A 23,269-nucleotide genomic window follows, 5' to 3' on the forward strand; every position below is an offset into this window, starting at 1 on the left:
CAGAAAAAGTGCTACTTTTTCTAGTGCTAGTGAATATAGGCCAGTGCCAGTCAGAGGTTCCTTCCTGCTTTCTCACCCTGTAACTTTTTTCTCAGCTTTTGCTCTTGCTCTTCATTTTTTTTCATTAGCCAGCCCAATTTAAGGTTGATTTAACTCTGCAGGAAACATTCCTTCTGATTTCAGGCTGTTTTATTAGTCTGTGAACTCCTAGATGAGGTAAGGTTAAAGCACGTTCTCCAGACAGCAATGCTGAATAACAATCCAACAGTCCGAGTGTGACAATTTAAGGAGAAAAGAGTGACACCAGGTCTCTTGAGTGACCAAGCACCAGAAATTTCAGTAATCTCTTCTTTCCCCCCTAGTGACCTGGTGTAAGAACTTGCAGCAAGATTGCAGCCGAGAGCACCTCAAATCCTAGTTATCTGCAGGGAGAGCTGCAGATTTCTTACAAGGGGTGAGTACAAAGTGTGAGCCTGAGCGAACCTTCCATTCAGGTATATTTGTTTCAATGGAAATTACTTTTCTTTTATCTTCATGTATCTAGAGACAACAATTGGGAAAAAGGCCATGTTTCTTTCTATTACTAGTATGAATGACAGGCACATTAAATACAGCAAACAAAACCCCTGGAGTAAACAAAATCAGCATTTATTCCTCAGTCATCTTTTTACAAGATTGCTCATGTTTTTCACAAAAGAACACATACCAGCGATACATGAGTTAATCTACAAAACCAGATATGCAAACCAAAGTGATATGGTACATGAAATCCATGTGCTTCACAATTTAGTTCTCGCATGCCTGTCATCTAATTTTAAGAGAAGTTGCTGCAGGGTGCAAAAACATTAGTTCTGCTGCACCAAAATATGGTCACTAACTCTACAGACATAGTAAACAACATATTTACAAAACATTACCTCTACCAGTCTTCATCTAAGATTTGAAACAGGTAGGTAGTTGTTCAGCTACCAAGCCTTCATGGAAGGTGAAAGTCTAATGTCCCTAAACGGATTCATGCAGTGTTTAGTTTTATTCACACAAGACACAAGGACAAGTATCTATCCCTGACGATAAAAGTAGTATGTATGTATCATCCTCCTGGAAGGAGTTTGGAGCATTGGTGCTCATTCATTCATCACTGCTGTGGGTTTGATACTAAGCAAAACTTCAATCGTTATCACACATTAAGAGTCCACAAGCTAAGAATTGCCCTGCTCACTGGTGGGGCCAGGGGAAGGGGATAGGATGTTTTCAGGTTCCCATCAGCAGAGAAGAGCTGACAAACACCTGCTTTTCTCACAACTCCTGCTGGTGGGGGCCATTGGGATGAAAGAGGCTGTCAGTGATTTGTAATGTCAGCATTAAACTGAAGATACTAAAATACCTTGACTCTTACCGCAGCAATTTAACCACTGCAGAAAAACTGTATCTTGACTGAGATTCCTTAACTGTTAAAAAATTAAGGTTCCTTAATTTTTACTGATCAGGACTTGTGCAAAGTAGATTTTTTTGGCAGGCAGGCGGGGGTTAAACGGGGCTCTTGTGCTACTCACATCACAAAAGGTGGACCAAGCACTTCCCTTATTTAATTCTGTGGAGCTGCACTGTTATTCCTGGTTGGAATCAAGTTATAGCAGAATTTAGCTTAGGCTTTAACTTTATTCAGCTTCTGACATTAGAAGGAATATGAAAAAGAAATTAAGAAGTAGTTTCTGTTCTAATCTCCAGAGTGGATTATCACAGATTGCTGACTGCTTAGGCTGTGAGGGTACTCAAGGGAGCGGCTGGCTGCAGGTGCTCACAAACATGGATATGATAGCATGGACATCTTTCTGTGGTAAAGGTTTTTATCCATTTCATAACCTTCTGGATGTTCAACATGCAAAAAGAGTTGGAAAGCCACTAGTGCCCCACCTTAAGCCAAATAAATTTGCTCTGAATACTGATGCTGTTACACTACTCTAGTATATCTTGGGCAAAACTCTCTGAGATTTTCTCTAGCTGAATCTCTCCACTGCATCTATAGAAATGGGAATAGCAGCATCCTATTTCTTAAAAGCGCTAGGTGATAGCTGTCTTTCAGTGCCTGACAAGTAGAGTCGTGCTTTTCTGAGTACAGTTACATCTGAGACCCTGGGAAAATCTGTCAGCTATAGAGTGCCTTCAACCTCCAGTGACTTTCCGCAGGTCGTCCCTGCAGAACAGCCCCTATGTAACATCACTGCTAAAGCTGCCTTTCCGAACAGAAAGCCCTCTGCCTTTTTGCAGGCCAGCAGGGAGTCTGCATGCAAACCTGGGGGTCAGATCATCACCTAGTATAAATCACTATGTTTCCATGATACGGCCTTTAATTTTTACATGTCAGCAAGGATACGATGGTGCACACAGACCAAATACTGCATCTTGATGCTTCATCCCTTGCACCACAACTGATGTTTCTATATCACTCTTGTAGTACCTGCCGCCATCTCTGACTGCCCATGGGTATATAGCTAAATGGTCTAACAACAGCTAGTACGGTTCCTTTCACACCCCAACCTGCTCTCAAGCACAGTAATTCACAGTTTCCAAATGCAATCACTTAAACCAATAGGCAACAAAAATGATAATAAGCAAACTCACATAGATGCTGTTGACTTATTAGAACCTAGATGACCTATTATTATTACATAGTAGAAAATAAATAATGATGTGTCGAAACAATAATTTAATATAGCAGTCTCTAGCTCTTAGTCATTACAGAATGTATTTAAGGAAAACAACTAAAATCAAACTTGCACTCAGACACACACACAAAACAGCATGCTGCGCAAAGTGCAATGAGACAGAATTAAAAAGCCACTAAAAAGAAGCTGCATCAAGTTATTATTTAACTACAGTTACAACAGCCAGAAAAGATACAAACAAACATCTCTGGAGACATTTTTCTCAGGCACGTCGCTATACATGTGATAATTACACAACAGTATAATTTTTTCACCCTGATCTTGGTAACGCATCTCCCTTTTGACTCAGTGCTGCAGAGCCGGAGTCTATGGGGCAATAACAAGAAGTCTGCTTGGGATTTTTTCCTCCTCCACTGGACACCTGCAGGCCCGTGCTTGTGCTTAACCCTGGATGCCACATGGCACCTTCAGTCACTGTAGAGACTCACTCAGTCCAACCTTCTCCAACTGTCCCTACCTCAACCTCATCCCCCGCTACAAGAGCTGTTGCAAGGATGAAACAATGGAGCAGTTTATAGATAAGACTCAAGAGTGTGACCATCATTATCCATGTTAGTAACAATGAAGATTAAATCTCTTGAGTATATTAGCACACTGCCCTGTTGCACAAGCAAGGGGCTAGTGAGGTGCCCCCTCCTCAACTCATGCCCTCTGAAAGGGCCTAGCCTCCCAAAGCATGTGAAATATGTCAAGATTTTCCACCCTCCCTAGGAATTCACGTGTGCTTATTTCTGACAGAGTGCTGTAAGGATGAATCCTGTGGATGTACATAACAGAGGCCACGTTCTCCTATGGCTCCTGGAGGACTTGTGGCTGACTCAGCGCAACACACTCTTAACACAGGGCTGATCTTTATGGCATTAAGCTCTTAATTACTACTCAGATGTATGTATCCACAAATGATAAATATTCTTGATTCAACTGAGCAACAAAGCAGATAAGACTGCAGTCACACTGTTATTTTAGTATAGTTAATAAGATTCAAAATGACATGCAATTTATTCATACCCATGTAAAATCTACCACAAGAAAAACAAAACCCCCAACTCAATTTTACAATACTGGCCCTAAAGTAAATAATGAGATCTTGTCATTCCAAAGTGGTCTGCTGCATTTTAGTCTGATTATTAAGTTGCTTGCTGTACAAAGGGCTACAATATCTTGAAGGCAGTCAGAACAGGAGTGGGAACTCCAGCCCTAACAGGAAGGTAGCCTTTCTATTTATTTTGCACAGGAAAACATAAATGGTGACTAAAAATAAGCAGCCCAGTTTCTATTTAAAAGTCATATGCTCATTTTCTTGCTTTGAGACTGCTTAGTCTTTTTCCAAAGAAACTTCTATTTCTGCTAGTCAGAGTTGACTTTAGTTAAGACTACAGATAAGGATTTGAAGGTGGCAGCGCTCTACATGGTATCATAGTTACATGGTGAGTCATTGTGTGATAGTAGTAATGGGTCTCGTGTATTTGCAACAACTAGTACAACACATCAGTATTTCTTAGATTTCACAGCTGTAGGAAGCTCTAGTCATTTACAGGAGCAGACCTAAGAGAACTGCTACAATGGTTTTAAAACACTGGATCAAACTGGCTGTAGAGAATGTCATGGCCATGGCGTCCCCTTAATGGGACCCTTTTATTTCAATATGAATGCTATCCAGAAAGGACAAAGGTATGAAAAACAATTCATTGGGTGGTGATGAATAATACTGTTTTGTCTTTATGTTGATCCCCTTTAAAAAAAGACATAATTTAAATATAAATATGTATGAAATGTATAGATAAAATATATAGAGATAGCTATGTTAATATGTAGCTTGATCAGTACTTGATTAATCAAAGAAAATCTAAAGGCACCACAATATGTCAGCATCATTGAATAAAATACTCACTATACTTTGCATTTATGTAGTTCTGAAACCAAGCAGTCAGAAAGCCATATACAGCAGGGAATAAGTCTCATTATTTTAACCTCGCAGCCTAGGCAACTAAGACTCAGATTCACTTAGTGATGAGCCACACTCAAACAATCTCAGGTAAAGAATTCAGCTGATCTGATTCCCAGTTTTTTATCTAGTTAAGAATCAGAAAGGCTTGGGAGCAAGATAAGAAAAGAAAACTTTAGAAAAACAGGTTTTGCATTTGGGCCTGTACCCAGAGGTTATAATGAGCAGAGGACTGACTCCTGTTTGCCAATGGTCTTAATCAGTCCTATCAGAATTAAACAAATTAGCTGGTATAAATCGCCCTCTGTTAAAATAATTCTGAATTATACTTGCATACTGGAGAACAGAGTCTGCATGGGTACAAGTGAATAGTGCCTTGTTCTCTTTCTTGTTTAATTAATCCAAGTGTATTTAAAGAGAACAGTAATTAGTCAGTCTAAAAAATCCTAAAATGTGTCATATCACGGTTGCAGCAAATTCACCTACGTGCAAGGAAAACCTCATTTCTCACTTCCACTGGTGTTGCATTAGCATGGCTTCAACTTTGGTTGAGCTAATCCTTGGCTCATTTTAGTGTGACAGGAAAAACAAACTTCAAATCTTCTACATGAGGCAGCTTTAAATTAGCTGCAATTTTTAAAAAAAATTATTTGACTCCAGTGTCAAATCAACCTTGGTTACAGATGTAACACAGTGACAGACTGCCTTCTGAGCTGAGATGAGAAACAGTCAATTTAACCTGATAATTTGAACCTTAAGGAGCCTTTGATAAGTAAATGAGGATGTAAGACCAGATAGAGAAAAGCTTGCTATGAATCCAAGCTAATGTAGCACTCCCAGACATGGACAACATGGTGCTCCAGAAGAAACACCTTCCTGCAACCTGGAGAAATACTTTCCTTCTTTCAACTGCTGAATAGAGAAGCAGCAGCTCAGCAATGCTGGGACTTGTCCTGCAGCTAAAGTGCTGTTGGTCCATTTAGTAAAAGTCTCGGTCACGTCAGCGGGGTAAAGCACCAAGACTGCTGATATTTTCAAATCTCTTAGCAGCAGTAACCACACAGCAGCTTTTCTGCAAAATAAACAAAACAAGAATCCAGTTAATTCAGCAGTATACTTTTTTATTTGGTTAAGCGTTCTAGGACAACCACATAGTGGTTTCTTTGGGCATAAGGAAAAGAAAGCAGCACTGAAGCTTCTTGCTTACAAAGGGTTCCTGCAGCCACCTTATTTGTGAGATGTTTTATACAATATTAAAAAGACAAGGCCTCTTTGTTAAGTGGAGAAATGGTCCTGGAGGTCTCTCTTGAAATGCAGCTACTCTGCCTTTTTGCCTCTCTTGTCATACAGATCACAGCATGAAAAGGAATGCTGCAAACCTCTCTATTTATTTGTGTTACCACTGCAAGCATTTATAATGCCAGGTCTAAATCAACTGGCACTTGAGTGTATTATTTTGGGTTCAATGTGGTAACCATACTACTTGCCTGATAAAAATAGCTAAAGGGATTCTTTAAAAACAAAGCACTGCTATGACTTTAGATCCACTCATTAAGTAAACTCAAATAAACTCCAAAAAGAAAAACACACGCAGAGGAAATAACTGCAAAAGCCAAAACCAGGTTTTTCTGCAAGTTAGATCATGGGTAGGTTACTATGTTACAAAGCTATAAAAAGTTTATTTAAAAATAATTTTGACTGCTGTTGGACAGTCCATTTATCTCAAAGTTGATTTTGGTTGTAATAGAAAATTGTGTAATACAGTGCTTCCTGCATTAGAGAGGGAGAATTTTCACCATTTGGTTGCTGTACAGTTAGTGGCTTGAAATGGGAAATACAGATAAAAACACTAGTCCTGTAACAGGTCAGGAAAACCTGTTTAGAAAACTACCACGTAGAAGCACACAGGTGAGTGGACCAAAGCTCTGTGTAACCTGTTCTGGCACCACTGAAGTGGGGATGAATGCTGAGGATCACAAAGAGATATTCATTCCCATGGGATTCCCACTACAACAGTTGATGCTCAGATATTACCATATCAGGAAGCTGTGGCTTCAGAGAGCAAGTAGGATATAATAATGGTACCTTAGCCCTCACTGACCTCCAGTGTACCATAGCAAGGCAGCTTCAAGTCCCCGAGATGGCTCATTTAAATATCATTAGCTTCTGTGTTACTACACTACACCATATAAAATCTATTCTAATCTTACTTAGTCAAAACAGAACAAAAATTTCAACCTCTCACAATACTCTCTTTTTCACATGTTTCTGGACAAAACCTGTTGCAAACACAACCCAGTACATTACTTGCCCTACCAAGCAGATGATGGATGATGGCAGCATTAAAAACTTGCTTGTGGTGAAAAGTGGACTACTTTTATTTTGGCATCCTGGTTGTTACTCATGACGCACGACTAAAAGGAAGTGGTTTTGCAGTGTGTGTGTTCTCGGTCTCATTCACATCTTGACCCTCCACTGAGTTTTGCCCAGAGATGCCCCCGGAACCTTTGAGTGGTTCCCATGGTCCTTCAACAGAGGCACCAACTTCTGTGGTAGTTGGTAAAAGTGGCTGTGGGAACTGGTATACTGGTTTATGCAGATACTGAACCGCCTGAGGTAGCCTGATTTCAAAGTGGCTGAGTGAGTATGCTTTGGTCAAAGACCAGAGACAGAACATGAGAGCAGACTTGAGACTCCCTGATCCTCAGGGGAGGCAACCAAGCCAGCCTGAGAACCACTAATGAAGTGTTTGTTAATGAAAGGGCAAAGACAGGGAGCCAGAAAAAAAGGACTGAGAAAGATGCTCTGTCAAAACTGTTTGGGTTGTTACAGGCTCAAAGGGCAGAGAAGTACCCTGTCAGAACTTGGTCCTCAAAAGTGTGGAGCAGCTTCTTTTAGGGGACACCTTGCTTTCATTTCGCTACAGTTAGTGGAGCTGCCCTGAGGGTCTGGCCCGTGCCTCTGCTAAAAAGTAATTACTTTTCATATTTCTACCCTTTTTAAACCATACTCCTAACCACAGCATGAAAACCTGAAAGCTTTCAACACTGAAAAATTATTGGGTGAAATCCTGCCCCATGAGAGCCAGAGGGAGCATAACCATTCCCTCTAAAATGGCCAGGGTTTGCAGCACATATGGCTTCATATATATGATTTTTTTTGCACATTGCTGTGACTTGATATAAGTGATACGGCCAGTTTACACTTTGAATGCTTTCCAGACAACAGTAGGGATGGTGCTGGTGAATACAGTTTGGACCGTGCACTTTGGACTGTGCAAGGTTTTTGGCCTCCCACTGATCCCTTCCGCAGGGGCTACAGTATTTACGTCTGAAGAAACACTTGGGACCTGAAACAAACCTTCTGTTTGGCAGCTCTTTCACAGAGGTTATTGGGCCGAGGGTGCTTGGGACACACAGTCACCTTTAGCCTTCTTCTAGGGAAAAAGAAAAACAAAAAAAAGGAAAGATGCCATTATTGGAGCATTAATTGAAGATCAACCACATCTTACCTCTAGTGAAGGTAATGGCAGAACACTGCAACATCAACACGTTTAGTGAAGCTATTTTGCAAAGCACAAAAAGCATGAACAAAAAATACCAGGGGAGGAGTTACAAAGGACAACATGAGTTGTAAGGTTTCTATTAGGGTAGGGTTTCCCCAGCAGAAAATTGGTGATGGGAAGCAGCACAGCAGGTAAGCAGCCTGTGTTCTTGTAGCATTTGGAAAAAACAGCCTGTTCCCCAGGTTGCAGGAATCAGAGCTTTACTGGAGGCCAACTAAAGGAGTCAAATTGTATCCTATGAAACCCTCTGAAGAGATACTTAACCGTGACAAAATCTCTTACTTTTACTGTGTATGCACACTTATAAATCTTCTAATAATCTCACAGGCATTGCTGTTCAGGGAGATTATAATGAAAACTAAATTTCAATGAAAATTATAATAATGTATCTGATTGTTATTATTTCCCATTTTATACTACTTCTTGTTATCCTTACTTTGCGTGACAGGAATATCTTTCAAGGACAGAGCTGTCAGGACACTACTCAGTCCATCCTGCCCAGAACCCATACCACCTCATCAGCAGAGCTACCACTGCTTTATTATCATAATAATCTTTGTTCTTATTTTAATAAGATTATTTTCTTAATTAATAATACGGTCTCTTAATTCTTAATGATGGCTGTAGTTCAAGAGGCACCTTGACATATACATCCTAGGCAATACAGCAGTCATTTTATTTAACGTAGATATGCTTTGCCTGCAAGGGAGGAAGTGAATGTTGCACTTCAAATGCTGAAAAAAATTCTGAAACTTGCTTAAACTTATCCCTTCATGAACCACTGAACCACAGAGTGGTCTCACTTAGAATCAATCAACAGCAAGCTCATCAACAGTATGAATCTCTCAGACTCAGTGGCTCCTTAACAGAGGAATAATCAAAATTATTTAAAATCATGTTGATCCTCCAGCTCAGCCCAACTGAATTGTTTGTGTGATCAAACAACTGCTTCTTTTGTGTTAGCCACTAAGCTGGCTACCCTCTAAGGGCAAGAAGGTACTTAAGTACAAAGGTGCGCACTGGGTAAGGTTCCAAGCTCTGCTGGGAAAGGTATCCCTTGGGAAGAGGTAGGATGAGATCTAACAGCACTCATGGAGGACTTCAGGAGAGCCTGAAAGGGTTTTCAAAGCAGGAAGCAGAATCATTCACAGCTGGAAAACTCATAACATAACATATGGTAATTCAGTGCTCATCTTGTAAATAGCCTCATTTTGCTAAGAAATGGATCCACTCAGCAACACACAGCAATTGTGCGTTATATTTCTTTCCAGATGTGCAAGAGCTGATGAGCAAGTGTGAGCATGCAAATTATAACAGCTAAAAAAAAGCAAAGGGACACACGTAGCTCACAGTGGCAAGAAATGCAGCAGCAAGGAAGACTCAAAAACAGTTAAGAAATATGTCAAAGCAAATAAAGATGCAGCAACACAAGAAGGCAACAGCAGATCTACAATGCACAAGGATATTTAAATTTAGGGACCTGGAGTCTGCAGTGGAGCTTGTGGTCTGATAACCATGGGTGTTTTAAGGCAGCAGTTGCACTTATTCTCCAGCTAAAGGAAAACCAGAATGCTATTAAGTGTTTTTCCCAGAATCTTACAATTCAACAATTATCTCCTACAGGTCATGTGTTCTGCCATCATGCAATGCTGTCATTTCAGGACACTACACCCGACGGCAGCTAATCCATGAAGCTTCACAGCAGAAATGCATTCAGGTAACTTCAGAGCATTTTGTGGACACAATGAACACCATCAATGATGTGGCATTGTAATATTCTATGTGAACATAAAAAACTTAGGTAAGTCATGATAGTTCTGCAATGGAGCAGCACAAGTAACACAACTGTGACATGATGGCATAGAACACATATTTCAAAGATACAGGGATTATATACCATTTTTCCTTGATGAGAAGCTTTGAGATGAAATCTTTGGCCTGATCAGAAACACCTCGAAATTCCTCATCTTCAAAATCCCAGCTACAGGACAGGATATTGTTGAGGGTCTCATTGTCATCATCACCCAAAAAAGGAGACAATCCACTGAGGCTAAAGTAAAAAGAAATATGTTCAATCCTCCTGTCTTTTTCCTTTCCTGTACATGATCTCCAATGTGCCACCTATGTTTTTTCTGTCACTCCTGGCCTATCTTGCAAACATGTTATTGTCTAAGAAAATCTCCATACCGTTCCCATTCTCTCTTCTATTTACACATTTAAATAATCACCCTTCTTCCCTAAACAAACCATGCATTACTGTCTTTCATGCTAGGTCATATTTTCTTGGCCTCTGACCACTCCTGCACATATCTACTGGGAACTTACCAAGAAGTCTACATTATTCTGGAATTGTGATGCTTACTCATGAGAGATGTGCAATGAAACAAAGAAGAAAAGTTCATGATGATTGGAAAAGAGGTTACTAAATACAGAATTTGGAAAGAAGCCTGCATTTTCTACTTTGGGTACAGATTTTGTCAATCTTTCAGTATAACAACAAATTTGGATGACTGACACAGTTCAACCTAGAAACAGCTTACAAAGTAGATACTGAATCCTACTTACAGCATATAAGCGATGACTCCTACACTCCACATGTCTGTAGGAAAGGAGACAAACTCATAATTCACAACTTCGGGAGCAAGAAATTCTGGAGTCCCAAAGTTAACTCGAAGTTTTTCCCTGGGTTTATATCTAGGAAATGAAAATGTTAACAGAGCACATCAATTAAAGCTCTAATTAAAGTTGCATCATAAATTGTCTAGCACTTAGAGGAATTTCAGAAACATACAGGAAATTCAGGAGGAAAACAAAGACAGAGGTACAAAGTAAAAATAAATATACCCATATGTAGAATGAAAAATGTTTGGAAGCTTTATATCATACTTTAGGGCAAAACCCAACTGCTACACAAAGGAAGAAATTCAGATTTCAAGGACTCCTCAGAGCAGCTGTTATTCTTTTGGGACTTCTCCACATCACAGGCATGGAATTTTTAACCAGTAAATCCTTCACTGAGGTTATGGTACCTAATTAAACTAGAAAGTGAAATAGCATGGGATATATTGTAACAGCCCTTGATGGTCTCTTATACTCTCTTTTGAAGAATCTCATAACATCTCCAAATCCTTATTAAAATCTCATCTCCAAATCCTTATTAAAAGATATACCTGGTTAAAAGAGACACATTAAATTTGTCCTAAGAACAGTAGGAGACCATTATGTATCAAATATGTCATTGTAGAGATGTAATACTTTTTTTCAGTGTTTCCTAATTCATTTACAATTAGCAAGAACACATGTACATACCTTCTTGCCAATCCAAAATCAATAATTTTTATTTGATTTGCTGCTCGGTTCACACACAGGATATTCTCAGGCTGCCAAGAGAAACCAAAAAACACCTTAATGAGAAAAAAAAAAGTATGAAAAACTGGGCTTTTAGCAAACTGTGGGGAGAAAAACACTAACAACACAGCAAACATCTCATAAGCACCTTTTGCTTTCCTTCTTGTTCAGATTTCTCTGCAGGGGTACCCTCCCCTGCTATCGCACAGCAGTTGGAGTTGTGTGCTCTGTGCCTTGCAACTGCTTTTGCTTCTCCTTGACTTTTCAATTTGACATAAGGCAGCAGTTCAGATAAAGAACTCATCAGGGGGAGGGGGACAGACAATGCAGACTTCCGAAGAGGGGTTTCAGGGTGCTGGCACTGTGATTTTACAGACCTTACAGATGACACTGATTTTTTTTTTAAAAAAAACCCCAAAACCAAAAAACTAATTTTTTGTTGGTCTTTGAAGTTTGTCTTACAGCCTTAAGATTCTGGGGTCAAAAATGTTCTGGAAGTAACTGTCTGATTAAACACTGATATATTAAGCTAGTCACATCAACTTTATGCTTTTCTCAGATATTTTAACAAAAGGTAGGATTCACAGGTTAAATCCCTCTGGATTTTCATAGGGCCAGATGCTGTTCTTCACTTCCCTGGCAGGAATCCATTAACTTCCCAGAATTACTCCAAATTCATACAGAAAGGACAGAGAACAGAATTTGGCCAATTGTCTTTGAAATGTAAATACCTAAAATACAGTCTCATATTCACTGCCAGCAGTTTTATAGCTACTCTGTCTTGTTGCTCATTGAGTTCTCTTTGAAACAAAACAGCCCTCAACACTTAAAACATTAGTTAACCTTTGTCACCATTACTAATTCATTTTACATGTAGGACTTTTAAACACCATAGGTCTTTTAAACACCATATGTATATAGTTTCTGAGGTCCTGGATGATTATGGTCAGGATGATTTTCTTTCAATTTCAAGCTTTCTTCCCCAAACTCATTTGTTACTGCCAGCAATCTATGAACAAGCAAAACAGAAGGGAGAAGCCATAGTTGGCAAGCACATGAAAAGAGGTCTCTGGGAAAAATTTCTTGGATGGTATATGTATCATTTTATCAGCAGTTTGACCTCATATTATAACTGTGCCATCTCCGAGAACATAATTAATGTGTCCTAAAGAACCATCAAACTTCTGCTTGACAGGTTTCTAGGTGACTGAATGTTTGTAAAGAAAGAGAAAAATGAGTCTGGCCATTGATTAGCAACTGAGGCAGGTCCTAACAAGCATCTACTCATTTGCTTAACCACTGCAAAAATATATACGCTAACAACATTAAAGACATACTACATTAACTCAGTTATTACAAGCCAAAAACAGCAGCTGTAATAAAAATCTCACCAAAGAGAAAACCACCTTGTGCACTTTTTGTTTCTTTTTGCTTTGTTGCAAAGCTCAGGGATCACTAGGAAGCTTTATAGCCAGTCATAAAACTAAAGACATCATCCCATTTTATTCCTGCACTAAACAGAAGAAACAAGTCTATTATTTGATAAAAACTTAGGTTAAGGGAGAAAGAGCCAGCTCAAATGTACAGTCTAATGAAAAATACCTTTACAACAACTGTTTTCAAAGGGGTGACAGTTAGTCATTAGCAGTCAGACAAAGTAAGGATGTACAATTGGTGGATTTATTTTTAAAAAGTGAGGGGACTTTTTGTGTATATAGTCAAATAGTTCAGATAATTAAGCAAGTATGTGGCAGAGAATCTGCTACCCTTCTCTGGGCTTTCAGCTGCACTTGCAGCCATAGCCTAACCCAATACAGGTGTACTCTACTTGTCACATCAGCCACTGACTATTTTTATTTCTTTCATTTTAGCAGGTACATTTTAATGTATTTTCTCTTAAGCTGGCTATCTATTGATGCCTTCCATGACCACGACAGTGTAGTGTAGTCCTCAGAAAGATATGCAGGGTTTTCACTGATCCTGAATGACCCTTGAATTTAGTTCCACTCACTCATGTTTGCTTTCTGCATGGTAAAAAATGGGGATAATTGCTACCCCATGGTTAATGTGTAAAACAGAGATCTTGTGCAGTTAAATTAAATAATATTTGCACAATATCTTGAGATTCAAATATCAAAATTGAAAATAGCAAGATATTTGTAGTCAGCTGCTGGCTTTCTGTAAAATCTGTGGAAAATTCAAGCACTGTAAGGCTTGAGGACATATGACCACAATTCTCATCTAATTTACTTACTCCTGGAGTAATTTAACTGATCTCAATGTGGCTAAAGTAAATACACATTGGTCTAAGGAGAGCAGAATAAGGCCCTTTGTTGCTTCTGCCATGGGAATCTGCTAAGATGTACAGCCTGCCATTAAGAATAAGAATTTCCACAGCTGTCATTGCACAAAACATACAACTCAATTCTATACCTTGAGATCCAAATGAAGAATGTACATTTGGTGCATGTACTGAATTCCCTCGCAGATCTGTTTTATGAACAAGATAGTATCCATCTCTGTCAAATTGCAGTTTTCATCAATAATTCGATCAAATAACTCTCCTCCTTCCACACTGGTAAGAGAAAGACAGTAAAGTGGTGACCAAGTCCAAATCCAATACCATGCATTTAGAGTAATACAGAATTTATGCTATTGACTATTTTAATCATTCACAGTCAAGTTCAGTAAGGTGGGTCTACAATATGAGCTTGTACTCTGATCTGAATTTTCAAAGAATTGGGTTCTGATGGATACTGGCCTGAACTTCTTCAAGGTCTGAGAATCCAGTCTCCCATCCATTGATAAGTATGACAGTCTTGAAATATGAACCTTGTGCTGTCTTGAGTCATCATTTTGTATCAGTGAAATTAATGAAGTCACATAGAAAACCAAGAAAACATGTGGGAGAATTTGCATTTAAATCTGCAGTCTCCTCCCTCAGAGTTCAAGAGGGACATGATCCAAAATTTCAATTTGAAACTAAAGTCAACGAAAATGACTTCTTAATTTCTCATCACATTTCAGAATGCCTCCAGCTTACCCATTCATAGCTACACGGACATTTACCTTTTGTGATATGCTAATCATGTAGACCAAATTCAGAGGACTATCTGAGAATATCCAGAATAGCCAGACACATGTAACTTTGAACCTTCTGCCATGTCTTTCAATGTTTTAGTTATGCCCTTTTCGGCTTCCTTAAGACAACATCTGCTTAACTTGACTTTAAGGCAGCTATTTTGTGCCTAATTAGCCTGATAACCCAGCATAAAAATCAGGTTTATCCATTCAGGCACCCAGTATGAGGATTAGGCACACACGTACAGCTGGCTCCTCTTCGGTGTAAGATGTCTTCTCATTTGCCCCAAAAACTGGAGATACTCTGAGAGTTCTGTTTCTTAGCTGACACAAATTAAAACTGAAATGAAAGAGAGGATATATAACACAGCTCTATCTCTCTATCTTCAAATGGAGCAGTGGCTTTACAGCACCAGGAATGTGGCACATCACCGGAAAAAATGCATAAATGGCTGCATGAGAAAATTTTTCTCTTAAATTCCCTTTTTTTTTTCTGTTCCTGAGAACATATTTCATATGTTCTGTCCACCTATAAGAAGGTCCATTTCTAATTTCAGGAGAAAGTAAGGAAATGGACAAGTCTAGCAAAAGCGGTAGAGACAGAAAGGGAAAGAAAAGAACATACTTACTATTCCATGACTAATACAATGTCATTTTTTGATTCAAAGGCATCGTATAGCTGGATGAGGTTCACATGATTCAGCTGGTTCATGACATTGATTTCATTCTTTACTTCATCCTGTAAACAGTCAGGAGTATTGTTACAGAGGACTTTTCACCAAGAAAGTTATATGAAACAGGACATGGTTTGAACCAGACATCTACATTATCTTCATATTTTCACTCGTGGCAACCAAACACAGGGTTTTCCTTTGAGCACTCCTGCAGTGGTAGATTTCAAGTCTTATAGAAGCTACTAGACTGAATTCAGAGATTGAGTGGGGCTCTGCTTCAGCAATAAGCTATTTGGGGGGAAAAGGAAGGGGACATGGACAAGTAGTGGGTTCACAGGGATGTAAAGAAAAGAGAGAAGCAGAATAGGACTTGGTTCAACCAGCTGTAGATGTACAAAATCAAGCTGTGTAAGAAAAGTCCGGAACAGTCCTCAAAACCTCCCTTTGCAGACAGGGGAGAGAGACTGGTACCACCATTCAGCCCAACTATTTTAGACATGCAGTTTAGGATGGGCTGAATCATTCTCTGGTGGTGCCAGTCTCTCTCCATTGACTATAAGGGGATTTTGGTGATCTGCTTGGCTACTGCTATACCTTAGCAACCCCAGTTAGCTGAGACAAATCCCACCATTGAATGCCATTAATGACACCGCTGTCACACAAAGGATGCTATGAATGTCTTTCCTGTGAAAGCAAGCCCTAGATGGCCATGAGGTTTGCAAAAAAGGCCAGACTAATTCTTCTCATCTGTATTTGTGTTGATGTCAGAAGCCCAGATCATGCCTGTTATCAGCATCCCTCACAGTGACATCATCATTGCAGCAAAGTGTGCTTGGGAGAGAATACACTATGTCACAGGCCTGACAAATCTTTTTACCATTAAAGAAAACACTAATAGAATTAACAGCAGAAAGCAAAAAAGAAAAGCCAAAGAAACAAAAAGACCTGAAAAGAAAGTTGCAAAAATTGAGAAATTTTTTTTTAAAAAAAGAGAAAACCCAAAAAGAGGACTTCAGTGAGTTAGTAGAAGTTTGGGAGGAGAAAGGAAATAGAACTAAAGCCAATGGCAATCCAGCAGGTCCTATAAGTGTGATGGCTTGTGAGCCACTTTGCCATGGTCTGTTGTGTAGCTGAAGAACAGTGTGGGATCCACTGGGGAACGAAAGACTAATATCATATACCAACCTTTTGTTTAGGACCTTTCGCTTTTATAATTTTGGCTGCTAGCTTGAGACCTGTTGCTTTCTCTTCACATTTGTGCACTTGACCAAATCGTCCTCTAGGGAGAAAAAAGAGAAAAAAAAAATCATCCAGTGGTACAGGTGTCAGCCTTGAATGTAAACCAGGTTATAAACAACAGAAATTATCCTCTCCCTACTGGGTTCCATTTCAATTGCTCTATTGCTGCTATTTTGTTGTGTAGATTAGACTTGCTACTACTCATTTAGGCACACCAAAATCACACACTGTTCTAGCTGATATTATTCCACTTGTATGATTCACTATACTCACCTCATAACATGCAATGACTAATCCCACAGAAGTCAACATACTGTAAGGATAACAACTCACTTATGTGCACAATCTGCCCCTCTCCATCTCATCATTTTCCTCCAAGGGAGGGTTGCAATTTCGTAATGAAACAAAGCCTTACCCAAGACCATGCTGCCATGAAAAATGACAATATCACTCTCTCCTAAACAATGTCAGCATGAGAGATCAAGTAACTACATGGCCTGTCAGATTACACCGCTGACCTATCTGAAAACATGCATGTGTTTTCAGGGATGGGACCCACTGAGAGAAATAGGGCTACAACATGCCTCTACGTCCTGCTGGCTGCTATGTGAGGTAAAGTATTACAGCATCCTAGGAGCCCTGTCATAAATACTGAGGGCAGCTGGCTGACCTAGAACGATACCAAATAACAAGCCAAGTCTGATGGTGCCAAATCTTAAGCCAAAATTCACTCACACAGTAAAATCAGCCTCCTGTTTTCATCCCTCTCTAAAGCACTGTTAGAGCTTAGACTTTCATGACTTCGGCTCTAGTGAGGCATGTTGCTTCCATTCACCTCCTGGGGTGCTTGGCTGTAAATTTCTGCCTTGCTTTCCATGTTGATTGGGTTCACCTGACTTACCCTCCCAGGATTTCATTCTCGCTGACATTATAATAACTGCTGATCCCCACCCTTTTGGCTGAGACAATCCGGTGATCAAATGGTGCTGGTGGAGTAGGACTATTATCTACAAAAGACAAAACAGACACATAACATATGAGTGGTCACACGCAGTGCTTGTCTATCTCCTATTTTAGTCCCTCTTTCCCCCATATAAGCTCATTTAAGAACTAAATACACTTACTGTAAGGTTTATAGATAGGTCTTTCTCTGTTATTTAAGAAGGGTTTATTCCAGGAGCTCTGGCTCAGAAAACAGGGTGCTGTTGGGGAGCTACACTTCTAAGACGAAGACTCCTTTATTAGGTTAGCATCTCTGCACAACTGCAGCAAGAGGCAAAGTGAAGACCACTAGACTAAACGAATGTAGCTTCATGCCCACAAAGGGCCTCAGTAATTTGTTTGGAAGGAATTCAGCTTTTCCTCTGATTTTTTTTTCCTCAGAGACTGTTAATAGGTGAGTAAGTACTGTAACTCTCCAGTGGGGTAGGAAGAGAGACTGAGCTCTCCTCTAGGCCCAGCTAAAAGAGGCTATTTCCCAGCTTTTGCTGATCATAGTGAAGAATCCCCTTCTCTACTGATGAACATAACTTGTCATTCTCCACAGTGTGGTCATCTCCATTAAAGATCACATTCAGAGCTTGTGCACATGAAGGAGTTTCACCCTGGGAGGCAGCACCTGGGATTTCCAATATGGCTCAGGACTGGTGTGGTAGGACTCATGGTAACTGTCACATGCTGCTCTGAAGAATTTCTGCCCTTAAAAAAAGATGGCAGATAAAAGGTAAAGAGGGGCACAGAGAAGGGATGGGTTCCCAACATCACACTGCAGCAGGTATGGAGTTTCGGCACAAATGCAGGTCTCTGGTTTTATTGTCTGGACCTCCACATGCTGGACCATTCTGCCATCCTCAAAATCGCTGCTGGAGACCAGCCCTGCATGCCTAATTTCTGTTTGGATTTTTTGCAGGGTGTTGCGACTTCAATTTCATACCCACGTTGTTTTTCATTTGATTGATATTCCCGAGAGTGACCTTTGGCTGACCAAGGTGACAAATACTTCTTCAACTGGTTGGGAGGGCTAGAGCCCCAGCGTTTCAACATGAGCTCTCTGGTTTGGAATGCCGGCTCCCTTTTGTGTGAGGCTTGTTGAGCAATTTTAAAACCGTTCATTACTCTAGTGAAAATGATTAAAAACACAAACAAAAAAAACCCATGACAGCATGTAGCTGGCAGGAACATTCTGGTCATTAATGTAGCAGTAGATTGTCCTTATTCACAGTGAATGTCCATTTTTCCAGGACACCAGCTGTGTACCTAGATTTTTTTTTGACAGTGTTAATAACTTACATGGTCAGGAAGTTAGTTCATGGTCATGGAATTGTGAAAAGCTGGGGCTTCTGGAAGTTTGCCACCTACTTGGGATTCTGCAGAGTTTGAATTGCAAGCCCTTAAGTATGGGCCTTTGAGTGTTACCAAGATGCACAAAATGCCAAGAAAACCTCTACCCTAAAGGCAAGATTTGACTCTAACAACACAAACTCCAAGGGTCCCAGCATGTAAGTGACAGAAGAAAATGTCTTTCTGAAAGCTCAGCTCCCAAATGTTACCAAACTTTGGGCAAGGAAGAGTTCTTTTAAAGAGGCCAGAGCACCTCTTTAAAACTACGTCCAAGTTTTAGCCTTCAAGACTTTCCCAGTGACAGACCCCTTAATTTTCCTGCACACCAGGGAGGATTTCTCCCTATTCAAGAACAACCTCCCATTACAGATCAAAGATGCTCCAAGAGATACAGTCTAACCTTAATGTCATCCCTAAAAATCTGCCAGAGCTCAGGACAGGTTATGGAGTTTAAAGTTTTAGTACACTATCTCCTGTTTCCTGCTATAAGAGCCTAGCACAAACATTTAATAAATGTTTCCCTTTCCCACTCTCCCCCTATTCCCAAAGCAAATAAATTAATTCTGAGTTCTATGCATACACATGCACACACATATATCTTCAAATCTTTCAGGCCATCCTCTCATGTGCCGTCATTTCATATAAAGGGATAGGCACTGAAATTCTCAAGTTGGAGGTCTAATATTAGAAAACTCTGTCTCACCCCAGTAAGCATTGCTTCAGAATTCAGTGCCTGAGCACCATTTATCTGACTGTTCAACAGCATCAGTCAGGCTTCCCCACACAAAAATCGGTATTTCTTTATTTTATAGGCTGCAGTTGTTCTCACTTCAGATTGCAATGATACAAATATGAGTAAACTGGTTTTGCAGGCTACATCTAGAGCATTGCAGATTCTGTATTAACACATGTTCTCAGCACTTTCACAGGTCAATCAATTTTGCCACACATGATATAATTTCTCCCAACACTCCATATTTAGGAGTTTTAGCTCTGTTGTTAAACCAAGAGGGAAAGAGGGTAGTACTGGTGGAGTAATTGTGGCAGAAGCAAATTAGTTGCGACTAATTTCTGGTGGAACAGAAACCTCTAAGATGGAACCATGCTATTTCCCATCAGCTTGGGATGTGGCCCACGAACAACTGCTTCCCATCAGAGCTACCACGCACACCTTTTCCCCCTACTAATTACAATCATGAAATTCTTCTCTTCTGTGGATGTCTTTCTCTGATTGTACTGTAATACCAGTGGAATCAAATGCTTTGCCTTTAGGAATACTTCCTATAAGAGCTTTTTTTTAGTTTTATATATGCCATCAGCACTCTCTGCATGTAGCCTGCTCTTTTTGTTGTCATCTTTGATCAGGCCTTCATCATTCACTCGATGCTTAGTGCTACCACTATGCTCAAACTGGTAGGTCTGCTCAGTGACTGAAGTATAATTTACTGTACCTTTTTCGCAGCCTTTACACCTGCAAGGACAAAATATGGCATTAGAGCATGGTACAATTAAAGCAGAGCAAATTTAGAAACAAAGGTGAAAAATGCCTACATATATATTGCATTCAAATAACATTATGTTATTTTGCTTCATGGTGTAAAATAAACCGGTTTAATATTCACTTTGAGAAATAAAAAATGACCCCTAAGTTAATCAAGACAGCAAAATGTTTCTCCGTTACTGAAATCCTCATCTGAGTTCTTCTAAATTTAACATTTGGCTATCAATCTCACCTTTAAAGCAATGGGACAGCATTGGGATTTCACTCTGTTCATATAGGTTCCTGAAAGCTTAAACTGGTTTATCCCTGAAGGGCTATAGATCAGTGCAGCAGAGAAAGAATTACAGTAAACAAGTTTATCAGTTTAATTGCCTGGGCAATTTCACAGTTTTATGTTATCACTTGAGTTACTACATTTTGCAGTAACTTAATTCCCAATTGGTACATAGCCTAATCTAACCTTACTTTGCTCACAGGTTATATGATGCTGAAAATACATAAACATAACAATGGAAGAATTCTTCTCAGAGATGAAGAACAGCCTAACATAATTCCCATGTTCCTAAACCACTTCCCAAGCAAATAACCAAAGCACACTGCTAGTATTGTGTATGGTAGATTGTTTGCCTGTATTTTTTAAGGTATAATTTCAGTTTAGAGCTCAGATCAGAGAGATAAACTCATTTTACACTTTTGTATTGGGCTGGATTTTCACTATTTATATTAACCAGCCACTTTGAAACTTGAACTACACATTTTTCTAAAGCATGGGTCTCTTAAGAACGCGTAGTCTGAGCTTCAGACCTCACCTTCCCTCTGCTACCTCTTGATCTTGGCTTTGTCCTGCCTCATCTTCATTTTGTGAAGGGGATTGACAAGCATCATCAACAGCACCTTCTTGCTGCTTTTCTGTAGTGAAGGATTTCTGAACAGAGCTTCTCCTGTATTTGTAAGAGCTTTCAAAACCCAAACTTCCTCCTTTCTCCTCTGGCCGTTCTGCATGAAATTTGGGAGGATCCATTTGAAGCAGAACAGAACTTTCCCTCTCGGCATTTTCCTTGTTGAGCTTATCAACTTCTTCCTGAGAGCAGGACTGGCTCTTCTGGATGGCCCCCTCTGTAAAGAAACAGATTACCAAGGAATCTGTCAGTAATTCTCCAATAGTCAGTAACAACTTCAAACTAGGATTGCACACTTAGCATAACTTCTGTTGCATTTTGAACCAGGCACTTGCTTTCACATTTTCAATGTCTTCTAAGGAAGAACAGACTATTTCTTTAAACAGGGATATCATGGGTCACATACTCTTCAGACAGCACTGGAAAACATTTTTCTCACTCAAATTTATTGTCAGCCAAGTCAAGATTAATAAACTCCTCATGCAAAGAACTTTTCTGAGCAGTTTTTCACCATACGCACAGGCATGGGAAAAGTGGGTTGATGCTGCTTGGACAATTCTCACTCATGCTGATAAGCACACATGTAACCCAACTAACTTCACTGGAGCTACTGAGGAGAGTAATGGCTATTTCTGTGCATAAGTTATACCCTTAGGAACTAGAAACCGATCAGAAAAAAAAAAATATTCTAACCTGCTGAATCTGGTGGCTTCTTCTCTTTTGTTCCCGTCACCTTCAAATGTGACTTTTCTTTGATGACCTGAGGAGAAGGCAATTGATGTATTAGTATATACAGTGTTCATGTTGCATTGTTCCTCATGGAATTTCAGCCTGATTTTTTTGGTCAAATCCAAGTACTCTGTGTTCTAACTTATGCTCTTCCTATAAATGATGGTCCTTATTTTAATCGCTACCAAGCTGATCAGATTGGCACTAGTGTAAAGCAAGAGAAATGATCTCACTGTAATCAATATCAAGTGCTGGCATAATCATAGCGCAGAAAAGATCAGGATTGAGGCTCAGGGACTAAAAGAAAAAAAACATCCAGAAATGAGCTGTTGCCCTACACTAGCTTTTACTGTTAAAAACTAGGTTAGTTAAACCAAAGTTAGGAATATTTAATATTCTAGTAAAATGTTCAGTAACAGTCTTACTGATAGATTTCAAAAAGTTTTTTGCTCTTAATCAACATCTGGTAACAGCATTTTTAATGATCCAATAATTTATTACAGGGTGACTGAAACAGTTACCAGGAATTGGAGTGTATAAACCCTAATGTCAGCTTTGTAGCTTTCTCTTATCTACATTTTACAATGCTACAGTGACATCTAGAGGTACTTTATACCAGGCCAGCTTCTCATAAAAACTGTTATTACTGTTACCTTTATAGCTATTTACTCATATTCCTATGCCATTTGCTCGATGTGTTTTTTCATCGGCCACTCCTAGACTTGTAGTAGAATGGTGACCACAGTTAGTCATGGTGTCTGCTGTTGCTCGGTGCTCCTTTTTCACCTGCCGCCTTCTTCTCACAGTACTATGAAACTGGCACTATCGTTATTAGTAACAGATCCACAGGGTGTGAAAAGTGCAAATACCTCCAAATATTTTCCAGAAAGACTACTTTTGGTCTCTGAGCTACCAGCTGAAGCAGTGTAATGCATATTTCAACAAAATATACAGAGCCAGGCACTTAATTTTGAGTGTCTTAACCATGTAAGCAGTCCCACTGCTTTTTCATATTGTACTCTGGGCATGAATCAGTCTTATTACTAAACATTTGTTCTGGTAAGCCCTCTGCATTTTTTATGCCTTTTTTTTTTGTTCTAATTTCATCAGGCTATATAGAAAATAGGCATGAAATTAAAGCAATGTGTATCCGCTATAAACAGAGTTCAAGGGAAAGGAAGCTCCATGAGAAGCAAAAAAAGTTGAGAAAAACTTGATGAAA

The 23,269-nt window shown here is 39.6% G+C and overlaps 1 protein-coding gene across 1 annotated transcript in view; it reads right to left on the reverse strand.

The window, feature by feature from the left end:
- Window positions 1-5,390: 5,390 nt before the first annotated feature.
- The window catches only part of MYLK4 (myosin light chain kinase family member 4), a 79,954-nt gene continuing 62,075 nt past the window's right edge, over window positions 5,391-23,269 (reverse strand). The window contains exons 3-15 of the mRNA XM_074873312.1: window positions 22,012-22,078; window positions 21,229-21,535; window positions 20,370-20,389; window positions 17,480-17,585; window positions 16,525-16,618; window positions 15,295-15,404; window positions 14,018-14,159; window positions 11,546-11,616; window positions 10,802-10,930; window positions 10,134-10,286; window positions 9,717-9,789; window positions 8,032-8,107; window positions 5,391-5,743 (exon numbers count right to left, since the gene is read on the reverse strand). Coding sequence (XP_074729413.1) covers window positions 8,060-8,107; window positions 9,717-9,789; window positions 10,134-10,286; window positions 10,802-10,930; window positions 11,546-11,616; window positions 14,018-14,159; window positions 15,295-15,404; window positions 16,525-16,618; window positions 17,480-17,585; window positions 20,370-20,389; window positions 21,229-21,535; window positions 22,012-22,078 — 1,320 coding nt within the window. The 3' untranslated portion in view covers window positions 5,391-5,743; window positions 8,032-8,059. The remainder of the gene's footprint in view (window positions 5,744-8,031; window positions 8,108-9,716; window positions 9,790-10,133; window positions 10,287-10,801; window positions 10,931-11,545; window positions 11,617-14,017; window positions 14,160-15,294; window positions 15,405-16,524; window positions 16,619-17,479; window positions 17,586-20,369; window positions 20,390-21,228; window positions 21,536-22,011; window positions 22,079-23,269) is intronic.

This window comes from Strix uralensis, chromosome 1 (assembly GCF_047716275.1).
Source record: "Strix uralensis isolate ZFMK-TIS-50842 chromosome 1, bStrUra1, whole genome shotgun sequence".
In the NCBI taxonomy this organism is placed as follows: Eukaryota; Metazoa; Chordata; class Aves; order Strigiformes; family Strigidae; genus Strix; species Strix uralensis.